The 12,789-nt window shown below is 53.0% G+C and overlaps 1 protein-coding gene across 1 annotated transcript; it reads right to left on the bottom strand.

Annotated features, from left to right (window-relative positions):
* Positions 1–4,569: 4,569 nt before the first annotated feature.
* POU2AF3 (POU class 2 homeobox associating factor 3) lies at positions 4,570–11,445 on the bottom strand. The gene is made up of 6 exons (XM_051812306.1): positions 11,439–11,445; positions 8,948–9,078; positions 7,265–7,328; positions 6,232–6,258; positions 5,564–5,825; positions 4,570–5,233 (listed from the first exon to the last, which is right to left on the bottom strand). Exons 1-6 carry the CDS (start codon positions 11,443–11,445, stop codon positions 4,768–4,770), a joined length of 957 nt encoding a protein of 318 aa, XP_051668266.1. The 3' UTR covers positions 4,570–4,767.
* Between the last annotated feature and the right edge of the window lie 1,344 nt (positions 11,446–12,789).

Raw genomic sequence — 12,789 nt, 5'->3', positions numbered from 1 at the left:
TACCGAAGAATACTGATAAGCCTCAAGCTTTGTTTGCAGGGAAGGAGGCAGGCAAAGCAAATGGCTGTTCCAGGAATAAGGACGTGTTTGAAGCACAGCCAAGCTTTGATTTGGTGGCAACTGAAGCCCGTGGAGGTGGTGGAGCACCAGGTGGTAGTTTGGCTACAAAAAGGTTGAGAAATGCTGCTCTGAGACACCCTCAAACTGTGCCTCCTTTTGGGTCCTGCACAGAGGTACTGGTTGAAATGCTGGAGCCTTTGTGATGTGCAGTTCCCACTGATCCTGCTGCCCTGGGAATGCAGGAACCTGAGGGGAGGGAAAAGGCTGGATGGAAGAGGTCAGGTCAGCCTGAGGAGTCATCCAAGGCTGTTTTTCACCAGAGGGAATGGACATCCAAACCAAGACCCCAGAGAGGGTTATTTCAAACTGCTGCTACCCCATTTCTTAGTATTTTGGAAGAAACCTGAAGCAGCTCCCCATGGCCAGTCTCTCACCCCACCCCAAGAAAAGAAAACAGATGGTTTTAAGAGCAAGTACAAGGGGCAGGTTCTCAGCAGCACAGGTTTGGGTGGCTCCTCAGTGCTTCCCAGTGCAGGGATTCCTCTTTGAGACACCTAATCCAGTCCCAAATCTCCAGCTCTGGTGGCACAGAATAGCTCAGAAAACACCTCAGGGTGGGGAGCTGAACCCTCAGCTGAGCCTGTGTAGGAGACACAGGATTCCTTTGGGTCTGAGATAACTTTTAGGCACGTCCAGGGTAGAAAACCCGTGTGGGTCTGTGCACAGCAGGGTCAGAGTGCAATGGGTGAGCCCCCTCCCATTGCCATTCTCAGCTGAGGGGGAGTCTCAATGGGTTCTTCTTAGTGTTTCTGTGAAATGGTTGGTGAATTGCTGTGCAATCACTGCAGAAGTGGCTCTGCTGGCTCAGCACACTGAGGGCAGGTGCCTGCAGGGAGCCAAAGCCACGTTTTGCCCCCCCTTTGGCAGAGGATGTCTCGACCCCAGCGCTCCCCCCGAATTCTAGTTGGCTGATTCCTCAAGGCTGCACAAGTTCTTTTCTCTGACAGGCCAGAGGAGTGAAGTGAAGGGCAGAGCCCTTAAATCACTGCAGCACTTCCTCGATCCCCCCCTGCCTGACTCGGGGCGTGGGAGTTTCTGGAGCACTGTCAGTCTCCCAGGCCTGCAGTGTTTAAACAACTCTTTAGCAGACTGGAACAAAAGCTCTTAAGAAATGCAGAGATCTCGATTTTCCAGCCCTCCTCTCTGCTGTTTTGCTATTGCTTCCCACTACATCACATCTCCAAACCTGCCAACATCCCCTGAAGAAAAAAAAAAACCAGCCACGTATTTGCATGTGTTTGCATAAATTTGCATATACCTGGGCATAGGCCAGCAAAAGCATGTGCTTTCTTACTTTGAAGGATGTTATAACAAGCCCTGGATTGAGGGATAAGTGTATCAGTGAGTTAGTACTGTGTGTCAAGACAAAATGATCAATAAAATGTCCATTTCTTGAACTTGCCAGCGACAAAACTGCCAGACTGTGTGGCATGTGATGCACCAGGGAACATGTAAAAAAGCTTTTTGCCATCTAGAAATGTCTGTGGGATGACTGAAATCCTTTTGCAGCATGTGTTAAAAACAAAATACATGGGTTCTTTTTCTCAAGTGGCTTTTCTCTGTGTTGTGTCACATGCCTGCTGTTGGGTGATCAGTGCAGAGCAATGTGATTGTTGTAGCTGTTTGTAATTGCAATGGGATTGTCTGGAATCATCACCACCTCCAGAATATCAGGGAAAACGTCCTCCTGGGGAGGGATGTGGCTCCATTCAGAGCATCCCCCTGGCAGCTGGTGTTGCTCGGAGCTGACAGGTGAGGTTTGCAGTGGGAAGAGCCCGTGACAGACACTGGAAGGATTCCTTCTCTCTCCAGGTATGCCTGTGCCTAAATTCCCAAAGCTGAGACATCAGAGGGCTGCTCTGAAGCCACAACCAACAAGTTATTCATGTTGGATTTGGACTGGAGCCACCAGACAGCTGGAGGCTGCTGCAGGTAGAACTCCTTTCCAACCAGACTGTGTAACAAGAAAATCCCTTTTAAGCCTCCAAGGTGTCTTCTGCACTGGGGGAATTTCACTGGTTTAAACAGTTCACACTTAACCCCTCAATTTTCTGTGGCTGTTTCAGGGGAAATGTGACTTCTCCCACTGGCAGTGTGTGATATCCCTTTATTTGCACGGTTTATCTCTTCCTACCTGTGGCTTTGGAGAAGTTGCTAATAACAAAGGCTTGTTATCACCAAACAAATGCTCTGAAGTGGCACCATAGAAAAGCTGTCAGTCGGTTGGCAAGCCAAACTTTTAGATCAAATACTCTGTGCAACTGGTAAAGAACTGGGAAAATAAGAACCTTTTCTTTTCTCTATAACTGCAGGTTACTTTTGGAGTTATTCATGGCTTTTGTAAGCATGAGATGATCCTCATTTTTGTGTAAACACGTGTTTATAAAGGCTGGCAGGGCTTCACCTGGCAGGGACTGATGACACACCAGAGTTTCAATAGGGCTGTGCCACCTCTCAAAGTGACTTTGAACCCTTTTTTTATTTTGGGGGGGATAAAGGAGGGAAAGAATGTGTTCCTCATAGCCAGAAAATGCACAATCAACCTTTGAATGGTTCCTCTGTTGTGTTTTTTTTTTCCTTCCTTGTGTCAACAAGACGTTGTGTCAACAGCCAACAAGCTTTTACTTGCACTGCATGTGTGGCCTGGAGCTGTTGACAGGGAGCTGGGGAACAGCATCTCAGACATGTTTCCAGTCTGGGACGTTGCAAAACAACTGGAGAAGGAGCAGCAGGGCAATAGGAAGAGGCTGCAGGGGATGGAGGGCAGTGATACTTAATTAATGGAAGCTGTTAGAGCCTGGAGACCTTGGTGCATAGAAATATTTTGCCAAAAATATCCTTATCCCAGTGGAGTAGTTGATAATTTCAGAGCAGCTGAGGCTACTAGATGTGGAGGTGAAAGATATCTTGTTAGCCTCTAGCCCTTGATTTCCCTGCTGGAGCTGTTGTGTGGATTTAGGATACTCCTCCCCTCGCTGTGAGATGTATTAACACGAGCCCTCCTCGGGTGCTTAGCTACCATCTCACGTGCCCTGTGCTCTCCAGAGCATCCCCTTGGCTCTGTCAAGCTCAGGCCAACGTTGCCAGCCCGTGGGGAGGATGTGGACACCCCATTTCCTCCAGAAGCCTCAGGAATTTTGCCTCAGCCTTATCTCCTTCTGGCTCTTTCACTTTACTGATAAGGGGCTTTGACCGTGGCTCAAGGTGCTCCTGCTCCTTGAGTAGTGGCACTGAGCAAGGCTTGGAGCAGGCTGGGGCAGGAGTGTTGCCCTCCACTGTCCCAAAATAACACCCAGGGGCTGAAGCACCCACCAGCACTGCTAAAATGACACCTAGCAGGGTGTCTCTGCACGGGGGTGATCACACCTCGAACCGCTGCAAAGACACAGCTGTTTGTAAGTGTTCTGTGACCTGATGACTTTATCACTTTGGCAGCCTCTGAGATTAATCAGGTAACGGCAGGGGGGAAGGGGAGATATTATTTGAAGTTGTCAAAATATTTTAAAGCATGTTTTGGAGGAAAAAAACCTGCCACCTGGCATAAGGTAAAGGGACTGGAAAGCTTTTCAGTGAAGTGCAGAAGTGCCTGGAGGAGGTGAGCACACAGCTAGATAAATTATGGCTTTGTCTTCACAGGTGATTGGGGTTTTTTTCATTTTTGTTGGATTTAATGTGAAAAGATGCTTCTTTCTTTCCAGTCTGGGTGCTCAGCTGAGAAACTGGTGTCTTGGCAATCTGCCTCCCCCAGTGCTATTAAAAGGAGACGAGACAGAGTCTTAGAAAGGTCTGGGTTTATGCAAGAAACAGGAAATACTCAGGTGTAACTTTCCCATTATCTACTTCAAAAAAAAAAAAATCATTTAGCTCCTGTTCAGTTGATTCTGCTGAAAGGTGCAGAAAAAAAATGTTATCAACAGCCCCAACTCCACAAAGGGCTGCCAAACTACCTCAGCCTCTCGCTTCTCACAGGGAAGCTGGTGCTGAGCAGCAGCCAAAGAAGTTTGGCAGCTGATTCCACCTCTTTGCAGCTCTGAGGGGCCCTGGGCTTGGGTGGAAAACAGCAGTTTTCTGCCAATGCCACTAGGGAACATCATCAGGGCAGCAGGTGAGGAGCTGCAGATCCAGCTCACAGCTCTCTGTGGGGACAGTGCTGGGCTCTGGGTCACACACAGACCTTTCATCTGCTGGAAAGGTTAAAGTGACACCTTTCCTGTCACTGAGTCAGTGCTCCTCGTGCAGCTCCTCAAAACCTTTCTGTGAGGACAGGGGCAGCGCCCTGGCTCACCAGCACGAGAGAAAAGCACTGACATTGAGCACGTGAGGAATGAAGAGGCTTCAGCAGGTGCACAAAATCATTTATTGGTATCAAAAAGAGCCGGTGTGACGACCTGTCGGATAAGGCAGCTTTGGATCTCTTTAAAAAACAACAACATCAACAAAAACAGACAGGAGGGGGGGGAAAACAACCCCAGCAGACCACCACCACCACGACAACATCAAGGAGGATTAATGTAGTGACAGCACGGTGTACAAAAACGTGTGAGTAGTGCAGAACAGCCCGGGCTGTGTCAGGCAGCACGACTTTGCATAGTTCATGGGCAATTAAGCTGCTCTGGGTGGAGTGGGTGTGCAAAACCACAGCCCCCATTAGCTGTAGCAGATGTCCCAGCTCCTGTCCCTCCTGAAGAAGTCCTCGGCCATGGCCAGGGGGGGCAGGTAGTCCAGGCAGTCCGTGCTGGGGCAGGGGAAGCACTGGGGGACCCTGCTGTCCCAGGGCTGGGAGCCACAGGCTGTGCAGCAGCAGGCAGGGCTGGGGAAGGGGCAGGGGGCAAGGCAGGACCACTCCTCCCCGGGGCAGCCGTAGGTCCTGGTGTCCAGAGCAGGGGGAGGGCTGGGGGTCAGCGGGGTCAGAGGAGAGAGCTGGGCAGGGGAGCAGCTGTAGTTCAGTGGGCTGGGCAGGTCAGCTGAGCTGGGAGGGCTGGCAGCCTGCAGGGTGAGGGAGAGAGAGAAAAAAAAACAGGAGAAAGGAAAAAAGGACATTTCAGGGCGTCGGCGGGGGAATTGTGGGGTGTTTGGGAAATGTGGAGAGCAGGCAGAATTTTTGTGGTGTTGCCTTTCTCAGGGGGGGCTGGTTACCCAGGGAGATGGTTTGGTCTCGGGGGGTCTAAACCCAGGAGTTTAGAGTGAGTTCCTGTGGCATTAGTGTTAATAGGGAGTTTCTCTGTGAGTTAGACAGGTACTAGCAGGAACTTTGCTGAAAACCTACAGGACCTGCAGAGGGAACATCCCCTGTCTCTCTCTTGGTTTGTCTGGGCCTCCCTGTCCTCTGGGGAACCCTTCAGAGCCCACCCAAGCAGCCTGTGTCACTGCATCCCCTAAAAGCAGCCAGATTCCCAAACTGGTTGGCTGCTGCTCTGCCCCAGGATGTGACTCCCATCCCCACTTCCCCCTGTGGCTGCTCCCCGGGGACACAAAGCTTACCAGGCCCTGGTTAAAGCAGAGAGGGACCGGCTGGAAGGTGTCTGGGGTGTAGTGTGATGGCTGGAAGGCACTGCAGGCTGGCTCCGAGGGCGCATCCGACTGCAGGCAGGAATCTATCAGCTGCTCCAAGTAGCTGGGGCTTTCCTCACAGGAGAGGCAGTTGGAAAACTGCCAGGAGGGACAGCAGTTGGGAACAGAAGAGATGGGCTCTGCATCAAAAGGGGCTGGGAGAGAAGGGAGAGCAGACAGGAGCAGGTTATTCAGTGTCACATGGGGCAGGTTTTGCCCCAGGCCAGGTTTCAGTGCTCTCATGTGTTCAGCAGCCCTGTGGATTTAGACAAAGGAAAAGGTCCTGTGAGTTCAGGGTGGATTTTCTAGGGAAGCAGAAACCAGGAGGAAGATGCTCAGAACATGTGAGTAACTTGGGGAACTTCAGTCCCCTTGGAAAGAAGCTCTTTAAATACTGCTGGAAACTCTTCTGGCCCCAGGCATTTTGGACTGGGATCCAGATGGAAACTCCCTCAGATTCTTGACCCTCCAGCCTTCCTAGAAGTGTTTACAGAGCCAGAATCTTGCCATGCAGGGATTTATGCTCCACAGCCTGGCACAGGGCTTGTTCCTGTGCCTCACCCATCTCCAGCCACGGGGTAGCTGCATCTGCAGGAAGAAGGGGATCACAGGAGAGTAATTTGCTCTTTTATCCCCCAAACAGCCAGACAGGGGACGAAGTTCTGAGCAGACCAAATGCAGCAGCTCAGGGATAATGTGGCACTGCCTCCACACAGTGTTCCTGGCCAAAGGGTGAGTTCCTGGAAAGCTCTCAGCAGATCTGGCTTTTCAGCATTATTGTCCTTTCAGCCTGTGTTTAAATATGGTGAAAAGCAAAGCCCTGTCCACGTGAAGGGCACAGGGCTGAGGGCAGTGGAGCTGCACACACAGGTCCAAGGTGGCAGCATTTGGCTGGATGTGGGGAGGAAGTGGAAGCACCCAAAATACATAAACTGGTGGAGGCTTTCCAGCCTGAAAAAGCTTTGGTACGTCTCACATTTCCTTATTAACATAAGCAAATTGCTTCCCAACTATGAATGGTTCGATAATTCCCTTGTCCATGCAATGTGCCTGGACAACTTTTTTGGTCTCTGGGCTTTGGCTGAGGAATAATTGAAGGATCTGTGAGCCCAAAGTGCTGTTCCCCCACCCCTCTCCCCCCTTTCCTTGGATATTCACAGGCAGGAGGAGGAAACTCTTTGTGTTGTTGAGAACCTGACACTCCTCTCACTCTTCTGGATGCTGCCAGGAGAGAGAGAACAGAGCAGGAGTCAGCCAAGTGCTCCAGGGCTGACCCTCTGTGTCCAGTGAGACCCGGAGAGCAGAGCCTGGGGAAGGTGATGCCAGCAGTGTTATTCCCTGGGGGATGTGCATCCCTTCCTGAAGGGGACCTTGGTCCTTGCTGTGGGTAAAACGACCTGCAGAGAAGAGAGGGGGTGAGAGTGCTCCCGAGGGGGTGAGCGTGCCCCTCATCTGCATTCCATGGGCTCCTTTCAGGTGCTGATTGGCTGCACCGCGGGCAGTGCCTGACTCAGCCAAGGGCTGGGAACGCTCCGGGCTGTGGGAAAACTGGGAAGGGAGTGGGATGGGACATGTGCACGGGCTTTGTACCAACCTGGGTGAGGCGGAGACACAGACTCTGAGAACTGGATGCTGCTGCTGCTGCTGCCCCAAGAAACCTGGGCAAAGAGAGAGGAAGGAAAGGACACAGGGGAGAGCAAGGTAAGTCCGGATTTCGGTGTAACCTATTTATGTAAACCTTATTTCCCTCATTTCCACCTGGGAGACTTCCCTGGCGCTGACAGAACATTAGATTGATGTGCATAACATGATTTTTCCTGTAGCAACGTGGGAGAAGCACAACCCCAGGCTGGTTTAAAGCCCTTGAGCCAGCCCCGTGCTGGGCTGATCTTTCTGCTGCATTTCTGACTCCACAGAGGTTTGCTTTGAAAACTGACGTGTGTTCAAACGAATGCCCTTGAAACAAATGTGTGTTCATTTCCAGGACCATGAATTCCACAGTGGAAGGATCCCAAAGAATTCCTAAGGGTGAATATTACTGAGAATGAGTAATTAACTAATGCAGGTGTCTCCATGGCTGGGCATCAGAGTGGGTTGCTGTGCTCGGTGCTGATGAGGTTGGAGAGCCAGCTCTGGCACTGCTCCCCACTCCAACACAGCTCTGTGCTCTGTGAAAATGGACAGCCTCGTTTTTTAAGGGATATTGGAAGCTGAAGGGGACAGATCACCCATTTCTGGGACCTGCTGGCAGCGAGAAATCCACCCCAAAAGCAACGGGAGTTTTGATGCTTGTTTGGGACCAGGATTTCACTCTGCAAATACAAATGCTGCTGTCGTTTGTTTTTTGGTTTTTGTTTTTGTGGGTTTTTTTTTCCTCTCAGTTTTAACTCATACAAACTTCCACTTCATTTCCTTTATTCCACATGCTCTTGAGTCAGCAGCTCATTTCCCTGGCGACAACTTCCCAGCACACCCCGTGCACTTAATTCACGGGACAGTGGTTGTTCTGGGCTGGGAGTGCCTGCAGGACTGACCACCCCTCTCCTCTCTGGTGACATGTGCAACCAGGCAGACCTCTTGGGTTTTCCTCCCCAGGGCTGCACACACCTTGTGCAGCTCACCGAGGTAACCCCCTGCCCTGCCACCGCTCACTCTTTCCTGTGTGGGCTCGGCAGGCGATGTGATGTGATGTGATGTGATGTGATGTGATGTGTAAACCGGCGGTGGGAAGTGAAAACCGGTTCGGCTCAGCCCCTGTGATGCTGCCGGGGCTGCAGGGGAGGAGTGACCCAGCATTTCCAGAGCCTGGCAGTTCCGTGCGCTGCTCCCCCGGCCCCCCGTGCCCGTGCCCGAGCAGCTTTCTGTGCGATCGGCTGCAGCGAGGCACAGCCACTGAGATCTCAAAGCCTTCCGGAGCCACGAACCAGGAGGAAATCATGATTTACCAGCCTCTCTGTGCAAATCCCTGGAGTGGCTGGAGCTAAAGGCTGGAAGAATGAGTGAGAGAGAGTGTGAGTTCACACAGAACTCCATCCCCTCCTCTGGAAGATGAGCCCTTCATCCCGGGCTGAGTGATGCTTCTGGAGCACCAGCCCTGCTCTCTCCCTGCACAGATTCTCACCCCTTTAGATCACTGCCTGAATGTTTTTTTCCCTGTTACACTCAGGCTTTGGTAGCCATGTGGGCCCAGAGACTACAGTCTTGGCAAAAAAAAAAAAAAAAAAAAGGAAAATAAACAGAGAAGAGACAAAGCAAACAACAAAATATTTTTACTCACTGCTGAACCAGTTGCTGCCTGTCGTGCTCTTCTCTGCTGCAGTAACTCCTTCACTGTAATCTTTACTCTGACACCTTGGTACACCTTGGGCTTTCCTGAAAGAGTTTGGGGAAAAACACTTTGCAGGAAGGGAGAGCAAACAGCAAATCCAACATGATTTCAGTGTAGAGTTACCATGATTAACTGGTCACTGTTTAGTCCCTTGCAATCACAGTTTACAGCCCTTTTGAAGGCCTGTTATTCAAGCTTGTGACAAGCAGACACTTATGGAAAAGTTGGAGTTGATAATATTTAGCCACACATATTTTATTCTTCTCTATCTCCTTCTTCCCCCTGCCCTCCCTCCAGCTTTTCTAATACCGAGCTCCATCTGCTGCTGCTGTTGAATTTATTTAAATTCCTAACATATTTGCCTCTCTCAGGACCTGAAAATAAATGTGGGAAGCACTTCATCTGGCAGAGGAAGACCAGGAATAAAACAATGGAAATATGTGGGTGGTTATGTAGAGGGCTGAACAAAACACAAATAAAATGACTGCTTTCATGAATCACTTCTTGCAAAGCCTAGATTGTCTCTTTACTTTGGCCATGTACAACTCCCATTGACTTCAAACAAGCATTCAGGATGTCTTTAATCCATCTGAAAACAATCAGCAATCACCAGGCACTACCTGATGGGGGATTTTTAGGGAATGGCAAAGAATTTAGTTATTCTGAAAAATCCCTTTTCCCTTTCTGTATTCATGGTAAAATACTTAAACCTGGGGCAGTTGTTTTAATCCGAATCACATGACAAAGGGGCACCAAGCCCAGGCCATTCTCTACACCCAAAAAAAAGCCAGAGCAGACAGCCCTGAAGGAGCAGGAGTGCCAGGGCTAAAGCTGGCCTTCCAGTGCCACCTCTGGACGGGGACCAGCACCCTCTCCCAGGCAGTCACCAGCTGCACGGTGCCAGCAGGTCCTGGCAGGAGGACAGGGCTGGATTTGCAGGTTCTGCCCCCACACCCAGGCAATCCCATGCTGTGGGCACTGTTCCCTCCTGCCACAGCCTCTCCCAGTGCCCAGGGATGCACGGGGTCCTGCCCAGCCCTCCCAGTGCCCCCGTGGTGCTCGGGGTGGGGACAAGCTGTGACAGGCACACGGGTCCCTCCAGAGAGGTGACAGCTGAGCTGGGGCTGCCTGGGGGGCACTTTGCTGGGCCGTGCTCAGCTGGGGATTATTCATCTCATACTTTTGATGTTTTGCTTCTATCCAACAAACAGCAGATGGGGAAGACGAGGGGAGGGAAGGGTTGAATTTTAGGAGAACACCCTCGTTACCAGGCCTCCCTGGAGCCAGAGGGGGCTCTGAGGCAGCAGCTCTCCTGGCAGAGCATTATGCCCCCAGGATCTTGCTTTTCTGGCACCCTGAGGCACCTGCCTGCAGGTGAAGCACCCAGAGCAGGGCTAGCCCTGTGGCACGGGGCAGGCTGGGCAGGGAAGGGGCAGGGAGATGGGCTGGGGGCCAAGGGGCAGGGTGGTGAGGGGGGGCTGGGAGTCAAGGGATCAGGGTGATGATTCTGAGGGGCAGGGAGAAGGGTGATGGGGCTGGGGGCCAAGGGGCAGGGTGGCAAGGGTGGGCACAGGGTGGTCAGGGCAGGGGTGGAATCAGGAGCAGGGTGACAAGGACAGGCTGGGAGTCAGGGTGGGCTTGGGGTCGGGAGCAGGGTGGGCTTGGGGTTGGGAGCAGGGTGGCAGGGAGGGCTGAGGGTCTGAGAACAGGGAGATGGGGCTGGGAGCCAAGGGGCAGGGTGGTGAGGGCGGGCTGGGGGTCAGAGAACAGGGTGGTGGTAGAGGGTTTGGGGTCAAGGGGCAGGGTGATGAGGCTGGGGGTCGCAGAACAGGGTGATGGGGCTGAGGGTCACAGAACAGGGTGATGGGGCTGAGGGTCAGGGAGAAGGGTGATAGGGCTGGGGGTCAGAGAACGGGGTGATGGGGCTGAGGGTCAGGGAGAAGGGTGATAGGGCTGGGGGTCAGAGAACGGGGTGATGGGGCTGGGCATGAAGGGGCCGGGTGGCTACAGTGGGCACAGGGTGGTCGGCGCAGGTGGGGAATGGGGAGCAGGGTGACAAGGACAGGCTGGGACCCGGGGCTGGCGTTCAAGAGCGGCGTGCCCAGGGCAGAGCGTGCGGGGAGGGCACACGGGGGTGCGGGTCCGCCTCTCCCATCCCTCCGCGGGGATCGCGGCGGCAGCGCCGGCCACGGGCGAGCCCCGGCTCCCCCCGACGGCTCTGCCCGCCGTCCCCGCCGTGCCCCCAGCCGGCCCCGCTGGCCCCAGTGCGGGCAGGAGCCGATCCTTCCCCTGCCTCCTCCCTCCCTCCTCCCCGCCCTCCCCGCTCCCTCCTGCCTTGGCACGGCGGCATCGCCTCGCTCGCGGAATGACCCCGGCGAGCCCCGAAACGGCCCCAAAACGGGGTGTCGGGGGACAGCGGGGGGGGCAGAGCGGGGCTTACCCGACATCCTGGGCTGGAAGGGGCAGCACCTCGCCAGGTACCCGGTGCTGCAGCCGCGGTGGCCCCGGCCCCGGCCCCAGAGCTGGCCAAGGGGGCAAGAGGTGACAGGCTCGAAACTGGGGGGTGAAGGGACCTGCCTGCCTGGTGGCAGTGGCAGGTGGATCCCGACAATATTATTGTTTTATCCCTACGGGTATAAGTTTGAGTTTTTCTCTCCTAATGCCAAGTATTTAAAACCTCTAGAAACCAATGATTTGACAATCAATGATTGCGCGATACTTTCAATTTGAATATTCAAAGGCTCCACAAAATGGGCTATCTTTTTGTGAAACCGAGCACATCCCCATCTAGCAGAGGGTCTGGGGGAACAAGATTTGGTGGGGCCACCCTCCCCACCCTTTGCTTTTGGGACATTTGCAGGGTTTTACCCATCTTTCCCAGAATGAAGCAGATGCCTCGAAACCTGCCCAAGTGTTTTCCCCTCAGATGCACAGGCTGGGCTCCAGCCCTCTCATATTTCATTTGCTACCTGCAGAGAGGACTCTGCCAGGCACTGAGTTGCTTTTTGCACGTTTTTTCACATTTTAAGGCTAAATGCTGAGGGTTTGGGGCCAAAATGGCAGCGGGGTGGGCGGGGTGGTTCAAAGAGGCTGCCCTGGGTACCCAGATAGCTGAGGGTACCTGAACCCCGCTTCTTGCCACAGCATTCCCTCCCCCTGCCCAGGTGCTGGGCTTACTTTGGAGTTTATCTGTGCTTTTCCCTAATTCAGACTCTTTGCTTTTGCTGCACAGGTTGGCCTCTCTCTCTCAGGTGCCTCAACACTGGCCTGCCCTGTGAGCTGCACGTGGGGGGTTCAGTGTGTGTAGGATGAGAGGCTTTGTGGATAAACCACACAACACTGACGTACTTGGAGTTTTTAGGCTGAGTTTAAGCTTTTCCCTGGGGACCACAGTCTCTGCAGTGCTCAGGGAATCTCTGGCTGAGGCAGAGAGCAGGCCAGGCTGTTAATGATCTACCAGCAGCTCAGCTCGGCTGCTGTCACAGCCCAGTCTTTGCTTTTCCTTTAAGCTGAACAAATACACTTGAGTTCTGTGGGGAGTGATCCCAGCAGGGAGCCCATTCTCCCTGACAGAGCCTTGTGCCTTAAGGAAACACCAGGTATCTGTGTTGGGGGTGTTCCTGCATGTCCTGGGTTTGGGAGCAGTTCCAGGCTCACAGAGACCCTGCCTTAGCTGGGAGCTGAAGGCCAGAGAGGGTCAGACACTTCCAAGACAGCTCAAAAACCTGTCCCTGCTTCTCTCCCTCACAGCCTGATGTCCCTGTCCATGGAAACCCCTTGAGGAAGGAACA

Source organism: Manacus candei, unplaced genomic scaffold (genome assembly GCF_025592945.1).
Source record: "Manacus candei isolate 608988 ecotype Guabito, Panama unplaced genomic scaffold, ASM2559294v1 h1tg000086l, whole genome shotgun sequence".
NCBI lineage: Eukaryota > Metazoa > Chordata > Aves > Passeriformes > Pipridae > Manacus > Manacus candei.
Note: the sequence above shows the minus strand (reverse complement) of the source record. Positions and strands in the feature narration are given on the sequence as shown.